The sequence below is a fragment of the Vulpes lagopus genome, chromosome 2 (genome assembly GCF_018345385.1).
Source record: "Vulpes lagopus strain Blue_001 chromosome 2, ASM1834538v1, whole genome shotgun sequence".
Lineage (NCBI taxonomy): Eukaryota > Metazoa > Chordata > Mammalia > Carnivora > Canidae > Vulpes > Vulpes lagopus.
In genome coordinates, this window is record NC_054825.1 from 8,829,477 (window position 1) to 8,848,423 (window position 18,947).

General features: G+C 47.8%; 1 protein-coding gene across 1 annotated transcript in view; it reads right to left on the reverse strand.

The window, feature by feature from the left end:
- The window catches only part of LOC121476656 (deleted in malignant brain tumors 1 protein-like), a 46,434-nt gene that overhangs the window by 18,882 nt on the left and 8,605 nt on the right, over window positions 1-18,947 (reverse strand). Inside the window, exons 8-23 of the mRNA XM_041730790.1 lie at window positions 18,098-18,130; window positions 17,243-17,396; window positions 14,625-14,842; window positions 13,573-13,884; window positions 12,716-12,748; window positions 12,134-12,160; window positions 11,371-11,524; window positions 10,152-10,369; window positions 9,180-9,491; window positions 7,756-7,806; window positions 6,849-6,890; window positions 4,912-4,935; window positions 4,168-4,212; window positions 3,210-3,278; window positions 2,159-2,307; window positions 1,903-1,947 (exon numbers count right to left, since the gene is read on the reverse strand). Of these exons, the coding sequence (XP_041586724.1) occupies window positions 1,903-1,947; window positions 2,159-2,307; window positions 3,210-3,278; window positions 4,168-4,212; window positions 4,912-4,935; window positions 6,849-6,890; window positions 7,756-7,806; window positions 9,180-9,491; window positions 10,152-10,369; window positions 11,371-11,524; window positions 12,134-12,160; window positions 12,716-12,748; window positions 13,573-13,884; window positions 14,625-14,842; window positions 17,243-17,396; window positions 18,098-18,130 (1,886 nt within the window). The remainder of the gene's footprint in view (window positions 1-1,902; window positions 1,948-2,158; window positions 2,308-3,209; window positions 3,279-4,167; window positions 4,213-4,911; window positions 4,936-6,848; window positions 6,891-7,755; window positions 7,807-9,179; window positions 9,492-10,151; window positions 10,370-11,370; window positions 11,525-12,133; window positions 12,161-12,715; window positions 12,749-13,572; window positions 13,885-14,624; window positions 14,843-17,242; window positions 17,397-18,097; window positions 18,131-18,947) is intronic.

Below are 18,947 nucleotides of genomic sequence, written 5' to 3' on the forward strand. Positions count from 1 at the left end.
GCACCTTGTGTTAGTTTGATGTGACCTTGATATTTAGTTTCTGGTGATGTATAAACTTTAACCCTAACCATATGCAAAGCCATTCAGCCATCTGTGACTTGTCTAAAGCAAGAATGAAAATAAAATTACCAGGTGAAGTGGTCTCTTCCGAGGCTGATGCTGAAATTGTAAAACAAAGCCAAAACTGAAATCAGATAAACTCCAAACAAAAATCCCACCCACGAACGGAAATTTTAGAAGATACCTTTTTACTTGAAGCAATTATGTCTCAGATGTACTAAAATTAGACACAAAAATGACTTTTGAAATGTGAAATTACAAATAAGAAAGGCTCTTGGGTGAGATTGAGTTGGAGCTAAGGCTGCACGAAGATGGACGTGACAATTGTCTGTTGGTTCCCAGGACAGTATAATCTCCCTGCGTGGGTCAGGAAGGCTGCTTGTCTGGTGCTCTGCAGAGTAAATATTTCCTAGGGTTTCGAAGTATAGAAACCTTCCTAATTCTGACCTTAGGTTTCCAACACTGATTGCTCATTTTCATTGATCTAACTAGTTATACTAGTTATACCGCAGCACCGAGGTCTGAATATGAAAGGGGAGTGGCTCCTTAACATAATCAAACATATTACAACTCTTGATTCAATATTGATTTACTTTCATGAACAAGCTATTGTGGTGGAAACACATAAATGATCCTGACCTGTCCCCCTGGTAAGGAAGCCCAATGAGGGCAGGATTTTTGCCTGCTGGGCTCACTTCTACATCTTCATGTGGAGTTGTGCTCGGTTCAGGGAAAGGGCTCAAGAAATATCTGTTAAATAAATAGATGAATTCACTGAATCCAATTAGTTTTGTCTTTGCTCCATAAAATGAAAGATATTATAAAGTGGGTATTTCCATTTTGTCTGATTTGCTTTTGCAATTCTGGTTGTTTGGCGGCCTGAGATAGTGCATATGTGGGCTGAATTAAGAAAAGGAGAAAAGGAAACCATCTCATACCCCTGAGGCCCCAAGGTAATAGGGTCGATGCTTTCACAAAGAGTCCAGGTGAGAAGGACTGGGTTTTGTTCATGGACCTCCCCCAAAGCAGCACCACAAAGGCAGCTTTAAGGCTCAAGACAATTTTAAGTCAAGGACCGGGAAGAGCGATTCCCCCAGTAGGTGGATAACAGGGGATCTGGTAAATCCTTGAAGAGGCCAGAGACTGAGAGCTCTAAAGTGAACTCATGAGTGTAGGTTCAAGCATTGGGTATATCAGCAAATTAAGAGAGGCAAGAAGGACCCAGAGCCCCCCGGAGCCAAGGTTGAGAATGGATCTTAAGCAGGTGTTTGGAGGACCCCGATGGGACCTGAGCTTCCTCACTTTAATTTCCACGTCCCCCTCCCCCACTCCCCTTACTTCGGCAAGTAATTCTTAATAGGACTTTCCTGCAGTTTTTACCGACACAAACCCCGAAGTCCAGTACTCTATACCATCTCTCACTTCTTTTCCCAAGCCCCATAGGGAAAAGTCAAATTAGAGATTACAAATGCAGTCACTGGTTTTTCCAGCCTAGCTCTGATTTCAGATACTGTGTTTCTGAATTCCCATCTTTGCATCTGAAATAGGATAATTGCAAGGATAAGGATAGATATTGATTTTAGAACTGGGTCATTAAATGGCTAAGCAGCAGCATGGGAAGATTTCAAATTCAACTTTTACTATTTTCTTTAGGCCAAACTCGTACACTGGCCCAGATTCACAATTAGACAAATTTTAGAGGCAGAGACTAGACCAGGGGCCAGCTCTGCCCACAGCCTCTCCCTGCCCACAGCCTCTCCCCCGAAGCCTGACTGTAGCCTCAGGGAGCCCCCTAGAGCGTCAATAGGTAGCAAGCCCCGAAAGGAGCAGTAAAAGGATTACCGACTGTAGGAGTTGTTTCTGCTGGATCCGGGACGGCTTCAGTAGCTGAAAGAGAAAACCCAAAGCATTCACGTTAGCGCAGGTGCCCATCTGCAAAATGCTCCCACACACCAGCTGGGTGGGCACATGAACCCACGTCTGTGCCAGTGTGCTGGTGCCGGCCGGCCTGGCAAAGGCAACTGCATTTCTAAGACCATCTTTCCCTCCGCTGGTGAGATTCTGGCTTATGGACACTAATCAGAAGCATCTATCTGACCTCTTCCAGGGAGGATCCATCGATAGCTACTCCGATCAGATCTGAAGCTACAAAATAGGACAGATGAGCACCTGATGCCATTTTTGACTCGGAGCTCTCATCGAGAGATACCACGACGCATTTGCAGCACCAAACGCTCACTTTATGGGCTAAAAATCAAAACTACCCAACAAAAGGGTAGGATAGAAATACTCTCACCTCCTCTGCATCTTCACCTGTCTGGGGACCTTGTTCCCCCCAACCCTCTGAGGCGGGGGGGGTGGCTCTGGGCCGTGGGGTGGGAGTCACAGATACTCGCTGCGTATATCATTTAGTAGCAAAAGGTAACCAAGCAGGGTTTCTAAATGTTCATTCAGCTTTTTTGAGCGGTTGCATGAAATCATCCCTAATGGCAAGAAAAATCCCTACTCGGGCAATCAGCAAATCAGGAGAGCTGAGAAATACCTTCATGAGAAACTTAGGAGACTGTCACACAAAAATCATTCCTAGAAATTAAAAGTTGTCTTGAGCAGGGGCATAGCTTCCTGCTTGCCAGGCATGTTTTTGCTCATAGGATCCCTTCTCTTCTTAGGGTCCAGGGAACAGGCTGTGGTATCAGGCACACTTGAGGCTAATGTGACCGATGTCCTGGGTTAGCTGAACCTGAGGGGGTTCCCATGACATGGGACTTCCAGTGCTACAACTGGGAATATTCCAGGCAAATGGGACAAGTTATTTTCATGACTTCAGACGCCAAGCCTTCCAGGGTTGGCCCTCTGGCAGATCTGACTCTGCTGCTTGGAGAGGGAACCATGTCTTGGGGAAAGGTCAGGTATCTGGGCAGATGGCCCAGCATCCTTGTTGCATTCACAGTTATGGACCAACAGGCCAAGGTGGTGGCACTGCCCAGGCTGCTCTCATTGCCTGGGCAACGCACATCATCCAGGAAGATGGGGCCTGAGCTGCCACCAAACAGACTGCCTCTTGGGCCACCAAGGTCATTCCGCAGCCCAGGTGCCAGCACACCACCCATGCAGCGAGCAGGCCCCAGAGGGGGTCACACACCAGGTACTGCTGTAGAGGATCTCCACGAAGTCCTCACACCTGCTCCTCCTGGCTGCCCACTGCACCACCAGCAGGTCTGCAGGAGCCAAGGGCAGGAGGTTTGAGAATGTTCCCTCGACTCTCAAATGAGACACTATTTCCAGTTAGAGAATTGTACCCCAGTCTGCAGCTTGCTGCCCTCTGCCCAGGCAGCCTGTGTCCACAGGGAGATGATACATGCAGAGGAGACCACATGGCTCCTTCTTGCTTCTGAAATTTAGCTCACACTCTATAGTGTTTTTCACTCACTGGGCCATTTCTTTATGGGGATCCGGGCCACATGGTGGCTTCGTAGAAGACACACTTGAAAACAAGTTTCTGCTTTCTTCCTGTTTGGGGTGTCCTTTGTCATGTGGCTTCTCTCAAAATTCAAAACAGGTTCAGCGGAATGCCTGGAGTTTAGACTTCACATTTCTTACCCAGGTCTCTCAAAAAATGTTATAGACTTTTCAGAACGAAATTAATTTCACCTTACTTGAATTTTAAAAATGATGGAGTATTTGTTGGAGGACGAGGGAAGAGGTTGGGGCTAGAAAACCGAGCAGGGGAAGAGGGGTGTTGCTCCTCCAAGAAGCTAAGATGCTGATGGACTGGAACTTGCCCCTCAGCCAAAAGCAGATTCTGAGCCCCAGAGATTGGGCTGGTTCATGGGATCCCCTTATAGAAGGGCCACCAAGAGCACTGTGTGGGTCAGGGCCTTCCTATAGGCCTTTCAGTGATGCCACTGAGGGGGTTGGGCTGCCTGGCTTTCCTTGAAAAAGTCCCCACACGGGGACGGCCCAGCACATCACCAGCTCACCTCCGATGAGCACGATTTTTATTCCTGACATCACCAGGGCCAGGAAAATTATGTTGGCTACATTTCTGTTGGCCGCAAAGGCCAGCCTAAGAAAAGAAGTCACAAAATGTAAAAATGGAAAAGATACCTATTGGTTGGAAAACATGTGGCTGTTCCCCAGGAGCTGAAGCATCTGTAAAAAGAAAACAGTCATCCTGAGTACATTCCAAACCAATGATGCGACTGCATAATTGTCTCAACACCCTCTACCTCACATGCATGAGTTTGTTTGCCCTTAAACAATTCTGTCCAATCTCTAATCGAATAGTTAGTACTTAAAATTTGATGGTAGCTCGTACATGTGTACATATTATTCTGGTGAAGAGTAAGACAATAAAAGAAATAAAGGGGATGTTGGGATTGTGAAGGTATGGCCCCTTTGGCCCAGGGAGCTTCTCAGAACCACAGAGTTCAGCAGCAGCAGCAGCATCCAGGGCCTAGGTGGGGTTGCAGGTGGGGCCTGGAAATGTCTACCACCAGGCCCACCTGCCCTCAGAGCCTCCTGCCTTCTCTGGCTTGCCACAACCTCTGTTGCATCAGCCACCCCTTTGGGTCAGGAGCCGGCGTCTCAGTCCTGTTGACATGCAGGTCTCATTTATGGGAAAGATGCCCTCAAACCCGTTAAAACCCAGAACAGCTTTCCCTCTGGGGACAGAGTAGGGCCCCTTGGGAATGGGAAACAGCTCTGGGACTTCACCTTCTGGGAAAGGTCGGGAGCTAAGGGCATTGTCAGGGAAAGTGAAGGATAGGGAGAGAGACCTAGTGTGGGGACCCTTGCACTGGGTGGCTCGTCACCAATCAGCGGATAAAATGGACGTGAACTCATAGATACCTGGATGTCCAGCAGCTGAAGAATCTGCAGAGATAAAGGAAACATGAGGGTGGTTTAATAATAGAAATGAGCTGGGGCCCTTGTGCGGCACAGCCTGTGAAGCATCCAACACCTGTTCTTGGCTCAGATCGTGATCTCAGGGTCGTGAGATCAAGCCCCGTGTCTACACTGAGCATGGAGCCTGCTTGAGATTCTCTCTCCTTCTCCCTCTGCCCCTCCCCTCCGCCCTCTTTCTCTTTCTCTCTCTCTCTCTAAAATAAGTGAACAAATAAATAAAATCTTTTAAAAAAATAATAGAAATGAGGGCAGTTGAATGGTTCAAAGATCGTCGTCTCCGTTTAAATGCCACTCAACGAGGTGGTGTAAACATTTGTGCTTACACATCTGGGGCTGTCCTCTCTGGCTTTGTACAGCCAGACCCAAAACTCCGAGATAGTGATTCTGAAAGAATTTGCCATAGTAACTAAAACACCACCACCCACAAAAGAGTTAACATGTTGTGCGTTCATCGTGCGTCATTGGCTTGACTCAGTGTTGAATGAGGAGCAGTACCGCATTTAATCGTCCGACAAGTTGAGGAGACTAAGTCCCACTACTTTCTCTAGTTTGCAATGGATTAACCTTTACAGTCACTCGGGTTGAATGGGGCCCTCCCATACCTTAAGCAGCTGGCAACTCTTTCAGAGTCAGAACAGAAATCAGTCCTGGACATGGGGAAGCTTTAAGGCGTGAAGACGTTTCCAAACTCCATCTGCAAATTTCTAGGCTTGGCCCAGGCAGCTCCGTGACCGGCCCGGAGGGGACCTGTGCCCACCTGAGCAGATGACACCAGCGTCTTGGTAGCGGTCCCAGTTGTGTGTGAGCTGGCCTCTGGGAGGGCACTGCCCCAGGGAGGACTCGCTTCCGGGGCAGTTGACATCATCCGGGAAGATATTGCCTGATACAGGGCCGCAGCTGGCTTCCAGAAGGGCGGACACAGCCAGGACACAGCCAGGACACAGCGTGCTGTCTGCAGACCTCGTGGGCATCCTCTAGGGACCAGCTGTCCTCACACACCGCGCCCCAGGTGTCAGCGTAGTAGACTTCCACTCGGCCTTCACGCCTGCTTGACCCATTCATCAGCTGCAGGCCCAGAACTTGGTGGACCTCCATCAAGGCTCATCCGAAAGGCCGCCAGCGGGGCCAGCACTTCTTGGAAATTGTCCACTGATAATCAGTGATAACAAATCTATTCTCCTCTCCACTTCATTCACTCATTTATTTTTGCCTTGAGTGTTACTGGGTTTCCAAAGGTTGCAGTTGCTTAACAGATGGTTTTTGCTCCTTAGCCGCTGGCTCAGACCCGCCTCACTGTATACAGCTGCTTCTGCTCTTCTACTGTGTCTTGTGAAGTCTTTGCTGAATTTTTCATGAGAAGCTAACATGCACATACCAATTCGTGTGTGTGTGTGTGTGTGTAATATTCTCTGTGTGCCCTTGCACACATTGATCCACTGACAATAACAATGGCTCCCATCTATCAGGTGCCACCACCCATGTGCGGACATTCCAGGCTGCCCCTCACGGTGGAAGGGCGGTGTTGCAGAAGGGAACAGAGACCGGGTATGCTCAGAACACAGCCAAGGACAACTCATGGTGGGAGTTGGCAGGGAAGGGGGAGATCTGGAGTGAGCGGGCCACCCTCAGCCCTCCAGACCAGTCCCCAGAAGCCATTCTTGCATCTCGAAGCTTCTTGTCACTCACTCTCCAACCACAGATTTTCTAGGCGAACCCAGGCATCCTCAGTCCTCCCTCCAGCAGCAGCCACCTGCGCACCTGCCTGAGGCTGTGGAGGAACATTTCCAGCCAGGATGCTTTTGCCCACAGCAGTCACACTGGAGTGTTTCTGAACTAAAGCACGAGTCAGGGAAGGCAGCGGAGGACGGGGAAGAGCTTACCTGCTGACGTGGGCACCTCTGTCAGCTTCTTCAGGAAAGATGCTGAGAATAGAGGGAAACACAAAAGAAGACCAGGATACAACATCTCAAGCGTCAAACATGTTTACTTCTCAGTGAACTGGTGATGGGCCCTCCGCCTTGTGGGCCATGTACAGTTTCTGATTCTAGGTTGATTCCCTTCCATGGTCCTTGCTGGGTAGGGGCGCGCCTTCCATCGGCCAGGTGGTGCGTGCACCCAGAGGAGAGGCAGCTGATGCACACTCCAGAAAATTAGAGCACAGGGGTTGATCGTTTTTGTTTTTTAAGCAGATAGATGTTAAAGAAAGCATCCCCAAGCATTTGGGGGTCACTGCTGTTCAGTATAACCTACCCTAGTGCTTCCTTTGAAGGTTTGAGGTCATTTCTTTTTCCTAACTCCTCTGCATATTGCATTTTACTCTTAAAGACTCTGCCACAGACGGGCTGCTGACCTAATTTACAATGTGACAACTAGTGAGCCGGTCACAGAGTCACAAAGACCAAGTCATGCATTCTATTCCTTCATTCTTTGTAATGCTGTCAGGTAGAAAGCAGGATGTACAGAGATGAATCCTGGCGGTGCGTGGAAGGAGCTGGCTGCCCCTAGATCGTGTGCCCACACGTCAGGCACTGCTCCAGCCATGCTACGCGGAGAGAGCACCGAGTCTCCACACGGATTTAGGAGGCAGATGCTCCTCCTCCTCCTTAGCTACAGGAGGAACTCGGGGTACAAGGCGGTTCAGGGATTTATTCAAGAACCCACAGTTCATAAGTAATGAAGCCAGGATGACAGATCCAGGGCATTGGGTTCCTAAACCATCGCCCTACTATCTAGGGTGACTTTGCCAAGAGAAGTTACAGTTCCTCAATCAAGAACAACCGAAATTACCTGAAGTTGGGTAACTCGTAGCAGCTGATGGTGCTGAGGAAGGCAGGGAGGCTAGGAGAGACATAAATCAAAAAGTGAGCATAGGTCATGTCCTTTCATTCTTCTCAAGCCCAAGAGGTTGATCTGCCTATTTGTTTTTTTTTTTTTTTTTTTTTTTTTTGTGTTTGATCTGCCTATTTGAAATGGAAAGGTCCATGTGTTGTTCTGGGGAGAAACTGCCCCCAATCTGGACCCGTGAGAATGGCCCTGAGTCGCCATGATTACAACCACCAGATGTCCTGGGTCACCTTGTTCATTCCCGTCCAGCTGCTGGACATCCCAATGTCTTTCCCACCCGTGCCCCCTCCCCAAGCTGTGGCCACACTGATGGTTGCCTTATGTGGAGTGTCTGTCTTTCCAGTCAGTTTGGTTTTGTAATTCTTCCTGTGTATGTGGGTCTTGCCTCCCAGAGTAAACGTCAGTTTGCAAAGCACAGAACTATATGCTCCCTAGGCCTCCAGCCCTGTCCTCAGATGTCATACTCAGCATTTGACTTCAGCTCCTACTTGACTTCAACACTGACTCTGCCCCTTGACTTCTCTCTTCGTCTCTCAGAAGCTTCCAGTACCCCTACACTACTTGCTCTTTCATCCTCTGGTCATTGTGGCCTGGTCTAGTCGATAAACCACTTTGCCTCTCCCCAGGCAAATCCAGAAGGATGCAGAGATAATTGGGGGCTTTTCACTCTAAGTACTGAATTTATTTGCAGAAACTCAACTGGGATAAAACTGAAAGAACAGCAGCCCTGGGTTGGGACCTGGGCTCCCAGCTCTGTGACTTTAAGAGCCATCTCTCTGTCAACTGGCCAACAGGTGGGATGAACCAAAGAGACATTTCCCAGAGGCATGACTCATCGCTGGTGGGACGTGAGATAATTTGAGATGGCGCATTTTCTATTTTAAGACTTATATATTTGTATAGCATGATAATTCAAAATTTTAAATTGAGTTCCATTCTGGTTAAGGATATTTTCAGATATGCAACAGGCATAAATTGATCAGATTAGATAGTTGTTTAATTTTTTTTTTAACATTTTAACATTGTTTTATTGCCACTGGGTCTATTGGTATGAATTGCCTGTTTATGGTAAGTGATCCCGCCTCTCCGTGTGTGGTGGGATATGGAACTTCCTTGTTTTTTTTTTTTATTTATTTTTTTTATTTTTTTTATTTTTTATTTTGGAACTTCCTTGTAAAATGATTTCATGTACATGAAAGAAGAAGAGGCCACCTAAAAGGAAGTATTAGGGAGAGTTCGGTGTGGGTGGTAGTTGGGCAGAAGCCATGCAGGGGGATCCGAGTGGCCAGAGCTGAGGATCCCCTCCTGCTCTGAGCACAGTCGGCAATGCCATGTCGCCCACCCACTTGTGTCAGAATCAGACCCACCTGAGCAGATGACGCTGGCATCTTCGTGATGGCCACAGTTGTGGGAGAACCAGCCACTGTGCAGGCACTGCCACAGTGTGGCTTCCGTGCCGACACACTGCACGTCGTCCAGAGCAATGGGGCCCAGGCCTTGGTGGAAATGCGCCCTGCCGGGGGCCGACACTGCCCAGCCACAGGACAGCTGCCGGCACACCACCTGGGCATCACGCAGGTCCCAGCTGTCGTCACACACTGTCCCCCAGGTGCCGTTGTAGTGCAGCTCCACGCGGCCCTCACATTGGTGGCTGCCGCCGGCCAGCCTGAGGGCCACATCTGGGAAAGGCAGGCACACCTGGGTCATGTTCTGGGCACCCCTTCCCTTTGTCCCTGCCTTCGAGAAAGGACCTGGGCATTTCCTGGGAGTTGACCAGCTTTCGAGGGCTCTCGTGTCTGACGTGGGGAGCCACTGAGGGTTAAAGTAGGCTGCCAAGGGTGCTTTGGGCTCCATCTCTCACAACAATGTGACTTTTTGAGGGCTGTTTTTAAAAGCCTTTCCCCCACACAGGATTGTCTGCTTGACAGAGGCAAAAGGAGGCCTCTGAGAGCCCTGGGTTGAGGTGGGCAGCCCCAGACATGCTGACCCTGGTTGTGGCCACTCTGGGTGGGCAATATTTGGAAGCAGGGGTAAAGAGACTACAGATGTGTTTTGAATGAAACAGGCTCAGAGACAGCATCAGGAACCCTAACCCTAACCCTAACCTGAGACCCCTCTTGGGTGCTGTGTGACAAGCTGTAGTATCAGAAGATGTGCATGGATGTGCTGCTCCACAGCCGTGTTGGGTGTTCAATCACTTCCCCCAGTCAGATCTCAGGGGTAAGTGAAGGAATGGGGTGACCCCTTTCAATCCCTGGCACCCTGGGGGTCATAGTTGGCCACCCACCGTTGCCGTCATCACCAGGCAGGGCTGGTGCCAAAATGACCAAAGGACCTACCGGTATTGTTCTCGTCTTGCACAAAAGACTTGTAGGATGCAAAAAAGCCCATGTTGGTGACGATAGCATCGCTGTGGAAGACCACAGTCAAGCGATTTGAGGAGGAGGTGAATACTGGGGTTGTGCCAGAACAGAACTTGCCCAGAGAAAAGGATTCATTCTGCGGGCCGTCAAAGATTTCAATGAAGTCGTATGGACAACTGTAGAAGTTCTCCAACCTGTGAAGTAAACGATATCATTCAGATGCCATCTGCTGGGGTTTCCCCTCCACCAAGCACTGCACAGATTGGTTCAGGAAGGGAAGGTTCTGGAAGAGCCACCTGAAACTTCCATCTTCTCACACAGCTCAGAGGGAAATAGGACTCTGCTGACATGTAGTATGTATCTTCCTGTTTATAAAAATCTTTCAATTTATAAAGTTTCCATTTAATTGCATTTCCTGAACATGCGTGATAAACCCAAAGAACGGAATTTAAATTGTATTGACAGGTATTTGGTGAAAAGTGAAGTTTTCTCCTACCCCTGACTAGTCCCTCTCGCTTCACAGAAGCTTCTTAGAAACGTCACTATCAATGGTTTATTTCTTTCCAGATCGAGTCTAAGCACAGATGACAGCTGCTGGCCTGTTGTCTGAGGCTTTTTCTGCAGATCATCCCAAGGCAATCCCCCATAGGTGTGTGATGGACCCAAACCTGTTTAACTGGCCCCCTACTGATGGACACTTAGATGGTTTCCAATCTAGTGCTCCTATAAGAGTACTGCCATTGGGGATCCCTGGGCTGTTCAGTGGTTTAGCACCTGCCTTCAGCTCAGGGCATGATCCTGGAGTCCTGGGATCGAGTCCCACATCAGGCTCCCCGCATGGGGCCTGCTTCTCTCCCTGCCTGTGTGTCTGCCCCACCTCCCCTGTCACTCATGAAAAAATAAATAAAATAGTTTTTTAAAATCTTAAAAAAAAAAGAGTGCTATCATCATCCCCTGTGCACAAGACTTTATCAGTAGACTGATTTTCTGGAACTAGAATAGCTGCATTAAGACTTTTGCCTTCAAAATTTTGATCGTTACTGAACAGGCCTCCAAGGCCTTACTCACTTTTGAGAACTAACTATGGAAGGTGGGTCTGATTGATTTGTTTGTTCATTTGTTTATTGGTGGGGGTAGGGGAGGTGGGCAGGGTAACTGTGCCTATAACTGAGCAACGTGGGAAACAGCTACTCACTTCACCACTTCAAATGTGAGCTTGATATGAGCCCTGGGATCCACATGTATGTCCCAGGTGCACACCACATTTACAGGGTATTTTTTAGGATACCAAGGACTGGAGAAGGAGCCTGAATTATTTGTGAGCAGGCCGCCACAATGGAAGTTTTCATCTGCAAGAAACAGCCAAGAAACCTTGTCAGAGAGAAGTGCTGACCTGTGCTTGTGTCTTCAGAGGGGTCAGAGGGCACAGGGAGTGGTAGTGAGGGAGATTTATTCCAGGGGTGCTTTGCCTGGTAATGAGGCTGGCTTTGGGGGGTCTCCTCTGGGTTTCTGATGCTGTTCTTTGTCAGATAAGACTATTACACCTATACCATCAAGCTTACAGGAGAAATTACAGTGACATATGGTTGACAGGGCTTCTGGACCCATATGCACAGGCAGGTCTGAGCACATGTTTTAATGAAAAGATACAAGGACATTGCAAGCCTGAGTGTCCTTTCTCAGTCCATGTCACACTGGCTGGGTATAAAACCACTCATGATGAAAGATCCCTTGTATTATATACAAATCCCAGCTAAAGTCAGCACCAATGGCATGTAAAGCATCCATTTTATGGCTGAAATCCTACATTTGGTGTGACATTTAAGTTACAGTCTCCTCTGTGCTTCAGCTTCTTAAGTATAAAAGGAAGGGAGCATCCATCTAGCTGTTGGAAGCACTAACAGTGAAAATCATGCAAATATAAAACCACACGAAGGGTTTAAGTGAAGCTGACATACCTGTAGCTGTGTTGTCACCAGTTGAGTCTGTGAAAATACACAGAGGAAAAACAATACTGTGAGCAAGGACTTTTATCCAGGATACTCCTCTAAAATACTAAAAAACAGTAACACTCAAAGCTGTGACTTCTCTGTACCCTACTGGACATTGATGAGTGGCTCCTTAAGAGTTGGGAAGACTGCACACTGAGTGTGTGGCTAGGCGTAGTTTGATACAACTCGTTGACGGCTGACCTGGGGTTCCCATCTCCTTGCTCTCTGCAGCATCTGTGGCATGATCATCCCTGCAAGCAGCTAGCCCTCTGTTGTGGCACGTGCTGACTCACGGCACCCCTGGGACCCAGATACTATGTTTCTGGTGAACCTGAACTCTACCCTCCAGCTCTCTCCCTGCCCTCTGCAGGCTCCCAGCCCCACCGATATGTCAACACTAATAGGATGTGTCATTTTTGTTCATTAGCAACAGAAGGTTTATGCAGTCAACTAGCTGTGCCCTGATTACAGTATTAATGAGGAGCCAGGATCACATATATCACTCAGAGGCCAGCTAAGCAGTTGAAATGTATGGAAGAGCAACCATACCTGTTGGTCTTACTTTCAGGCTGCCATCAACACCTACTCAAAGACCAAAAGAAAGAATGAGGAAGATGGTCATGTGATTCACAAAAGAAAATCAGGTGTTCTTTATTTTTATATTTTTTTAAAGGATCAAACACATTCTTTATGGGCAGTTGGGAGTGTAGCATCAAAACCCATCAATGTTGGTTAAAGATTGGCAGCCTACATCAGGGCCTCCTAAGTGAGGGGGCACACTCTGCTTGTCTGCTTTTTATCTAATTGCTGGAAATACTAAAATTGAAGGCAAATAAAAAATATGGTATTTATTTACTTTTGGTCAGTAATGGGGCTGGAGGAGCCTTTAGTAACTAAGTCAAGCTCAGACTTTTATACGGTACTTTGGAGGAGATACTTAGCAGAATATGGATCACACGGTGTGTGATCTTGGATATGCTTCTGTGTCCTCATGAATAAGATGAGAATGTAATAATCTCTCTTATTAGAGATTGTGAAGATCAAATGAGAGTACGAATGCACTGGTTTTTGCATCGAGCCTGGAACACGTTAAGCACTCTTTGGAAGCCAGTTACCGTTGCTCTGTGGGGGAGAGTGGACTGTCCCAAACACAATGGCATATCTATCCAGGAATGGGATGTCTGACGATACAAATCCTCTAATTATCACAAGTTTTAATGATGGTGGGGACACTTAAACATTTTACAGAAGGAAAACCAACTCTTAAACAAATTGACTTAAAAAGATGGCTTGAAGCCCTGGATTCCTTTCTGAGTCACTGTCTGCTGGCATTGACTTCTCCCTTTCCAGGGTCTGCTAATGCGTGAGACTTGCTCTGATGTGTGCTGTGCCCTATGGGGGCTCACCTGAGCAGATGACACTGGCATCCTTGTGGTGCCCACAGTTGTGGGAGAACCATCCGTTGTGTGTGCATTGCCACACCTTGGCTTCATTCCCTTTACACTGAACATCATCCAGCATGATGTGGCCAGTGCCTCCATCAAAGTAGCTTTGACCTGGGGCTGATAATGCCTCACCACAGCTGAGCTGCTGGCACACTACCTTGGCGTCTGTCATGTCCCAGTTGTCATCGCACACTGTGCCCCAGGTACCATTGTAGAGGACCTCCACCCGGCCCTCACACCTGTGACTGCCATTCACCAGTCTCAGGGACGCACCTGGGGGACAGGAAAACAGGGGCTTCTGAGCTGTGATGCTGTCTCCAAAACCGTAGGACCTTCTGCAGTTACAGGATGCCTGGCACGAGGGCACATTTTTTTCCATGTTAGGCTATTGAACTCTAGGTCAGGTGGCCTTATGTCCAATTTACCTGGAATAGTCCTGTTTTACAATAGTTGTAAATCACATCTACCTGTTAATTATTTTAGAGTTCCTTTTAAACTCTCAAAAACATCCTGATTGGAGGATAAATTGCATGGTCACCCTAAGCATAATTCATTGAGAGCCCTAGAATGTTCCCAATGTCCTGCTGTAGAACCTAAGAGGTCTGTATATATGTTCTGGATTGTTTTTGTATGGAATTCAGCTGGGATCCGGTGGGCTGGTAGTTGCAGTTTGAGGTAGGTTTGTTGTAGAAGGATCGCCCACTGCATCCTCCCTTCCTCTGGAAAAGGAAGACGCTCATTCGGGTCGTCTGTCTATAGACACAGTCAACGTAAGATATGAGATTCAGCATCTGTTGCTTTAGCCAGGATGTTTCAGTGGTAAAAAATGATGCCAAATGGCAGAGCCAAGTGACGGGTCAGCCAGAGGCTGCTAGTGTCAGAGTGGATGTCATTCAGGATGTCATTAATGACAGCAGCTCCACAGGTCAGATTTAGAAACCATCTCCTCCCTTAAAGGGGAAGGACACAAATTAGATCTAATTTCCCTCCAAGGTACCTATCAGGATACCTACCATTCTCTCTTTTATCTTGCTGAATGGCATTGTACAGAGCATAAAACCCTGTGTTGGTGATCATAGCATCACTTCTGAACACCACGGTCATGATGTTTGAAGAGGAGAGGAATGTGAGCTCCGTCCCAGCACAAAATCTTCCCACGGAGAGTGAGGCAACTTGCCATCCATCGAACACTTCAATAAAGTCATAAGGGCACCCAAAGATGTCCTCTAATCTGAGGAGGTAAAGGCACAGTAAATCTCCCCAAGGAAATCTGCAGAAATGCCTTAAGTAAAATCATCATTTGCCTCATAACCAGCCAGAAATTGCAATCATCCCTGCTGTCGCCTTCCAACCACACGTCCCACTAGTGGACTTGACCCCTTACCTATAGCTTGAATTTTCCTTCCTGTCTTTCCCTATGGACACCGGCCCAGGTCAGTCAGCCTTTCTCTGTGTCTTAGCTGCCGACTTCAGGGCCCCCATCTGGTATCTTGACTTTCCATCTTTCCTACCATCTTTCTCTTTACCTCAAGTGTGCCCTGAATGTCCCCTGACTCTTTATTCAAACTCTGCCACTCCCTGGGGTGGGAGCAGACATCCACTAGGGTCTCATTGAGTAAAACACTCAATGGGACCTGGGTCAGTGGGAAATGATGCCTGCTGTCAAGGCTCCCAGAGCCTGCTGAGTAGGACACTTCCCTCCATACCCCAAACTGCCTGGTTCCAATCTGGATGTCAGAGAAGCTGTCCCTGATCATCCTACCAAATGCTGTCCTCACCCCCTCTGTTCTCTATCCTGTTACCATATGTGCATATTTTTCTTCATAGCACATATCAACTTATCACTAATTGAAATTGTCCATTGAGTTACTGGTTATTGGTTTATTCAGGTACTATTTGCCTCTCCATCTAGAGTGTAAACTCCATGAGGACAGAGATCTGTCTTTGTGTATTCTGAAATTATAGTAGGACATCTATGTTGGGATAGTAACCTAGAGAATGCAGGGAGAGTGGGTCACTACAGTGTTTGGAGCAACTATTTCTCAGAAGTGATAAAATGAGACTCTGTGCCCCTGGATCATAGAATTGTGAATTGCATAGATTTGAATATATCGTACCCAATCTGCTCACATTCCTTACAATGAATGCATGGGTGCGGAATGAATGAATGAAAATTACCTTTTGCTCAATTTTGGTATACAATACTCTGTGGTATTAGTTTATTTCTCCCCATTTGAAAGGAATTTTGGCCACCAGGTAAAACTAATAGGATCCATCCCTCTCTCCATTGCCGACCCATTTCCCCTTTGAAGATAGCACTTAACCATTCAGCTCCTTGACTACTGAGGCTGACGAACACAGATGGGAAGAGGTGGTGGAGGTCTGGCAGACAACGAACAATGGCAGGAGGAGAGAATGATCCAGATGGGACTCAGTGTAGAAAGATGAAACCAGGTTAAACATTATCAGGAAAAGCAATAGTTTCATTAAAAAGTGACTCAGGGGGAATCCCTGGGTGGTTCAGCGGCTTGGTGCCTGCCTTCAGCCCAGGGCGTGATCCTGGAGTCCCAGGATCGAATCCCACATCGGGGTCCCTGCATGGAGCCTGCTTCTCCCTCTGCCTGTGTCTCTTCCTCTCTCTCTCTCTGTCTCTCATGAATAAATAAATAAAATCTTTAAAAAAAAAAGAAGGCTATAAAAAAAGTGATTCAGGTATACTTATGTGTATATGAATATGTATATATATACACGCATAAATATGCATTAAAATAAGGTCCCTTAAAAATGGGGATGAGTAGAGAAAGAAGTAGGAATGAATGAATAGTGGCTGTTAAACCTGTGGAAGAAAACTCTTAGTTGGGGCATGAGAGACATTCTTGGAGGGAAGAGGAAGTAGATTTGTTTTCTGTAGCATCAGAGGGAAGAATGGAGATGAGAAAATGAGAATGAGGAAGAACCAGGTTGGGTTCAGCCCATGGAAGAAGCAGTGTCCTGGATGGAGGTGGCTGAGAGTGGAGGGGTGAGGTCGTTATGTGTGTGACCCCAGCTGAGGCCCCCTCGGTGGCCAGGTGTCAGGGATGCTCACGGAGTATTTGTGTTATTCTCTAACTACATAGGAAGTTGAGCTCAATGATTATAAGTCTCTTAAGCTCAGATGACCAGACTAGTTTTCACCTAAAATGTAAAAGGGTGTGTCACACAGTGCTGTGGGCTGAAAGTTTGTGTCCTCTCAAAATTCGTATGTTGAAACCTAACCCCCAATGGGATGGTATTAGGAGGTGGGGTCTTTGGGAAGTGATTATGTCATGAGGGCAGAACCTTCACGATGGGATCAGTGGCCTTGTAAAGAGTCTGCAAAAGCCCCCTTGTCTCTTCTACCAGGTGAGGCTATGGTAAAAATATGACCATCTATGAGCCGGGAAGCGGGCCCACACCAGGCACTGAATACTGATCTTGGACTTTCCAGCCTCCAAGACTGTGAAATAACTCTCTGTTCTTTATTAGCTACCCAGTTTATGATATTTTGGTTATAGCTGTCAAGTTGACCAGATTCGTGGAAAGGACCCCTCCTTGAGGAGGTGGATTTAAGTCCAGTCTGGCCTTTGAAGTAGAAAAAGGCAAAGGTGCTTACTTCAGGCTTGGGATCACCAGTTCTATGTGGAACTTCTCAGCCACATGTATCATCCAGACACACTCCACGTCAGTGGGGTAGTTCGTTGGATACCAAGGACTGGAGAAGGAGCCCAGGAGGCCTGAAAGTACTCCCCCACAAGAGTTACTTCCTCCTGCGGGCAGACAAGAGACCACTGGTTGGCTTCTGCAGGCATGCACCTTGCATGTTCCCAGGAGTAGAATCCAGAATTCCACCAAGCTCAACAGGGAATCACAGGGATCCCTGGGTGGCGCAGCGGTTTGGCGCCTGCCTTTGGCACAGGGCGCGATCCTGGAGACCTGGGATCGAGTCCCACATCGGGCTCCCGGTGCATGGAGCCTGCTTCTCCCTCTGCCTGCTTCTCCCTCTGCCTGTGTCTCTGCCTCTCTCTCTCTCTCTCTGTGTGACTATCATAAATAAAAAACAAAAACAAAAAAACAAGGGAATTCCAGAATGGGAAGGGATCATAGTAGTGTAGACGTAGTTGTAGCTTGGCTGGTGTGTGATTGCACCCTTAGAGGGAATGAGGGGGAAGAAAAGATGTGTGACTGGTACTGGGGCAGGACCCTAAGGTTGCAGGTGAGACTAGAAACGGGATGGGCCATGTCGTGGCAGCTGTGGGGTGTCCAGCAGATATCTCACTAATGCTCTGCCCAGTTTCCTGTCATGCAAACCAGCTCAATTCAGATGTAGACAGTCCATCCATCTATGAGGGCTCCATCCCACCTATTCTTTCCCCTCAGGCAGCCAGGGCAGTGATATCGATTCTGCTTTCATGAATTACCAGAGTGATTCCATCCTTTCCAGGTCATACTTTCAATGACAGAGAGTTACCTTGTGGTGGCGTAGGCCCTTGAGGGATGGGAGCTGCAAAAACCAAAACCAAAGAAAATCAGGAAAGAGCTCGGCACGACCAAAGCATCGTGTATTTACATACAAATGAGTGAATCTGTTCCTACACTGGAGTCTTGAGACATGGTGTGGGCTCACTCATTTCTTTTTTCCCTCCTAATGTGGGGTGCGGTCTCTCCCCTGCCCTCAGTGATTCACCCAGAAATCTCAGACTATGCACAGCTACGTGACTTCTTTTCTTTTCTGTGTTGGGGTCTGCCGACGCCAGGCCTGTCCTGAGATGGATCAGTCACGAGGCATCGCCCACGGGTTTACGAGCAGGCCACTGCAGAACGTGCTGAAGGGCACAAGGATGAAAACCAGACCTGTGAGAGCCTGGGCGGGGAAAGACAGGTGGGACAAGTGTTCCACTGAAGTCGACGGGTCTCAGTGGGGAGCTTCCTCCTTTCCTGTGTCCTTTTGCCTTTGGTTTCTGCGAGATTGAGCCCACGTCTGGCTCTGCATTCAGTGCGGAGCTTGCTTGAGATCCTCTCTCCCTCTGCCCCTCCACTCGCTTGCACTCTCTCCCCATCCCCGCCAAATAAACAAACCAATCTTTTAAAAAAGAAGCTATTCCTTTTTGTTAAAATGTTTGATATGCAGTGTTTCACTTAGAGGATTGAGTGGCCAGTGCCTTATTTTGTGTGTGTGTGTCCCCACCAATCTATAATGCTTTATCAAGAAGTGGTTCACCTATGGGTGGATCCTCTTTGGACATAAAGGGTTTCATTTCCCCCCATAATGTCTTTTATTCCCTGATGCGTTCTCTTAGTCAGCTATGCATCCCTGCCTC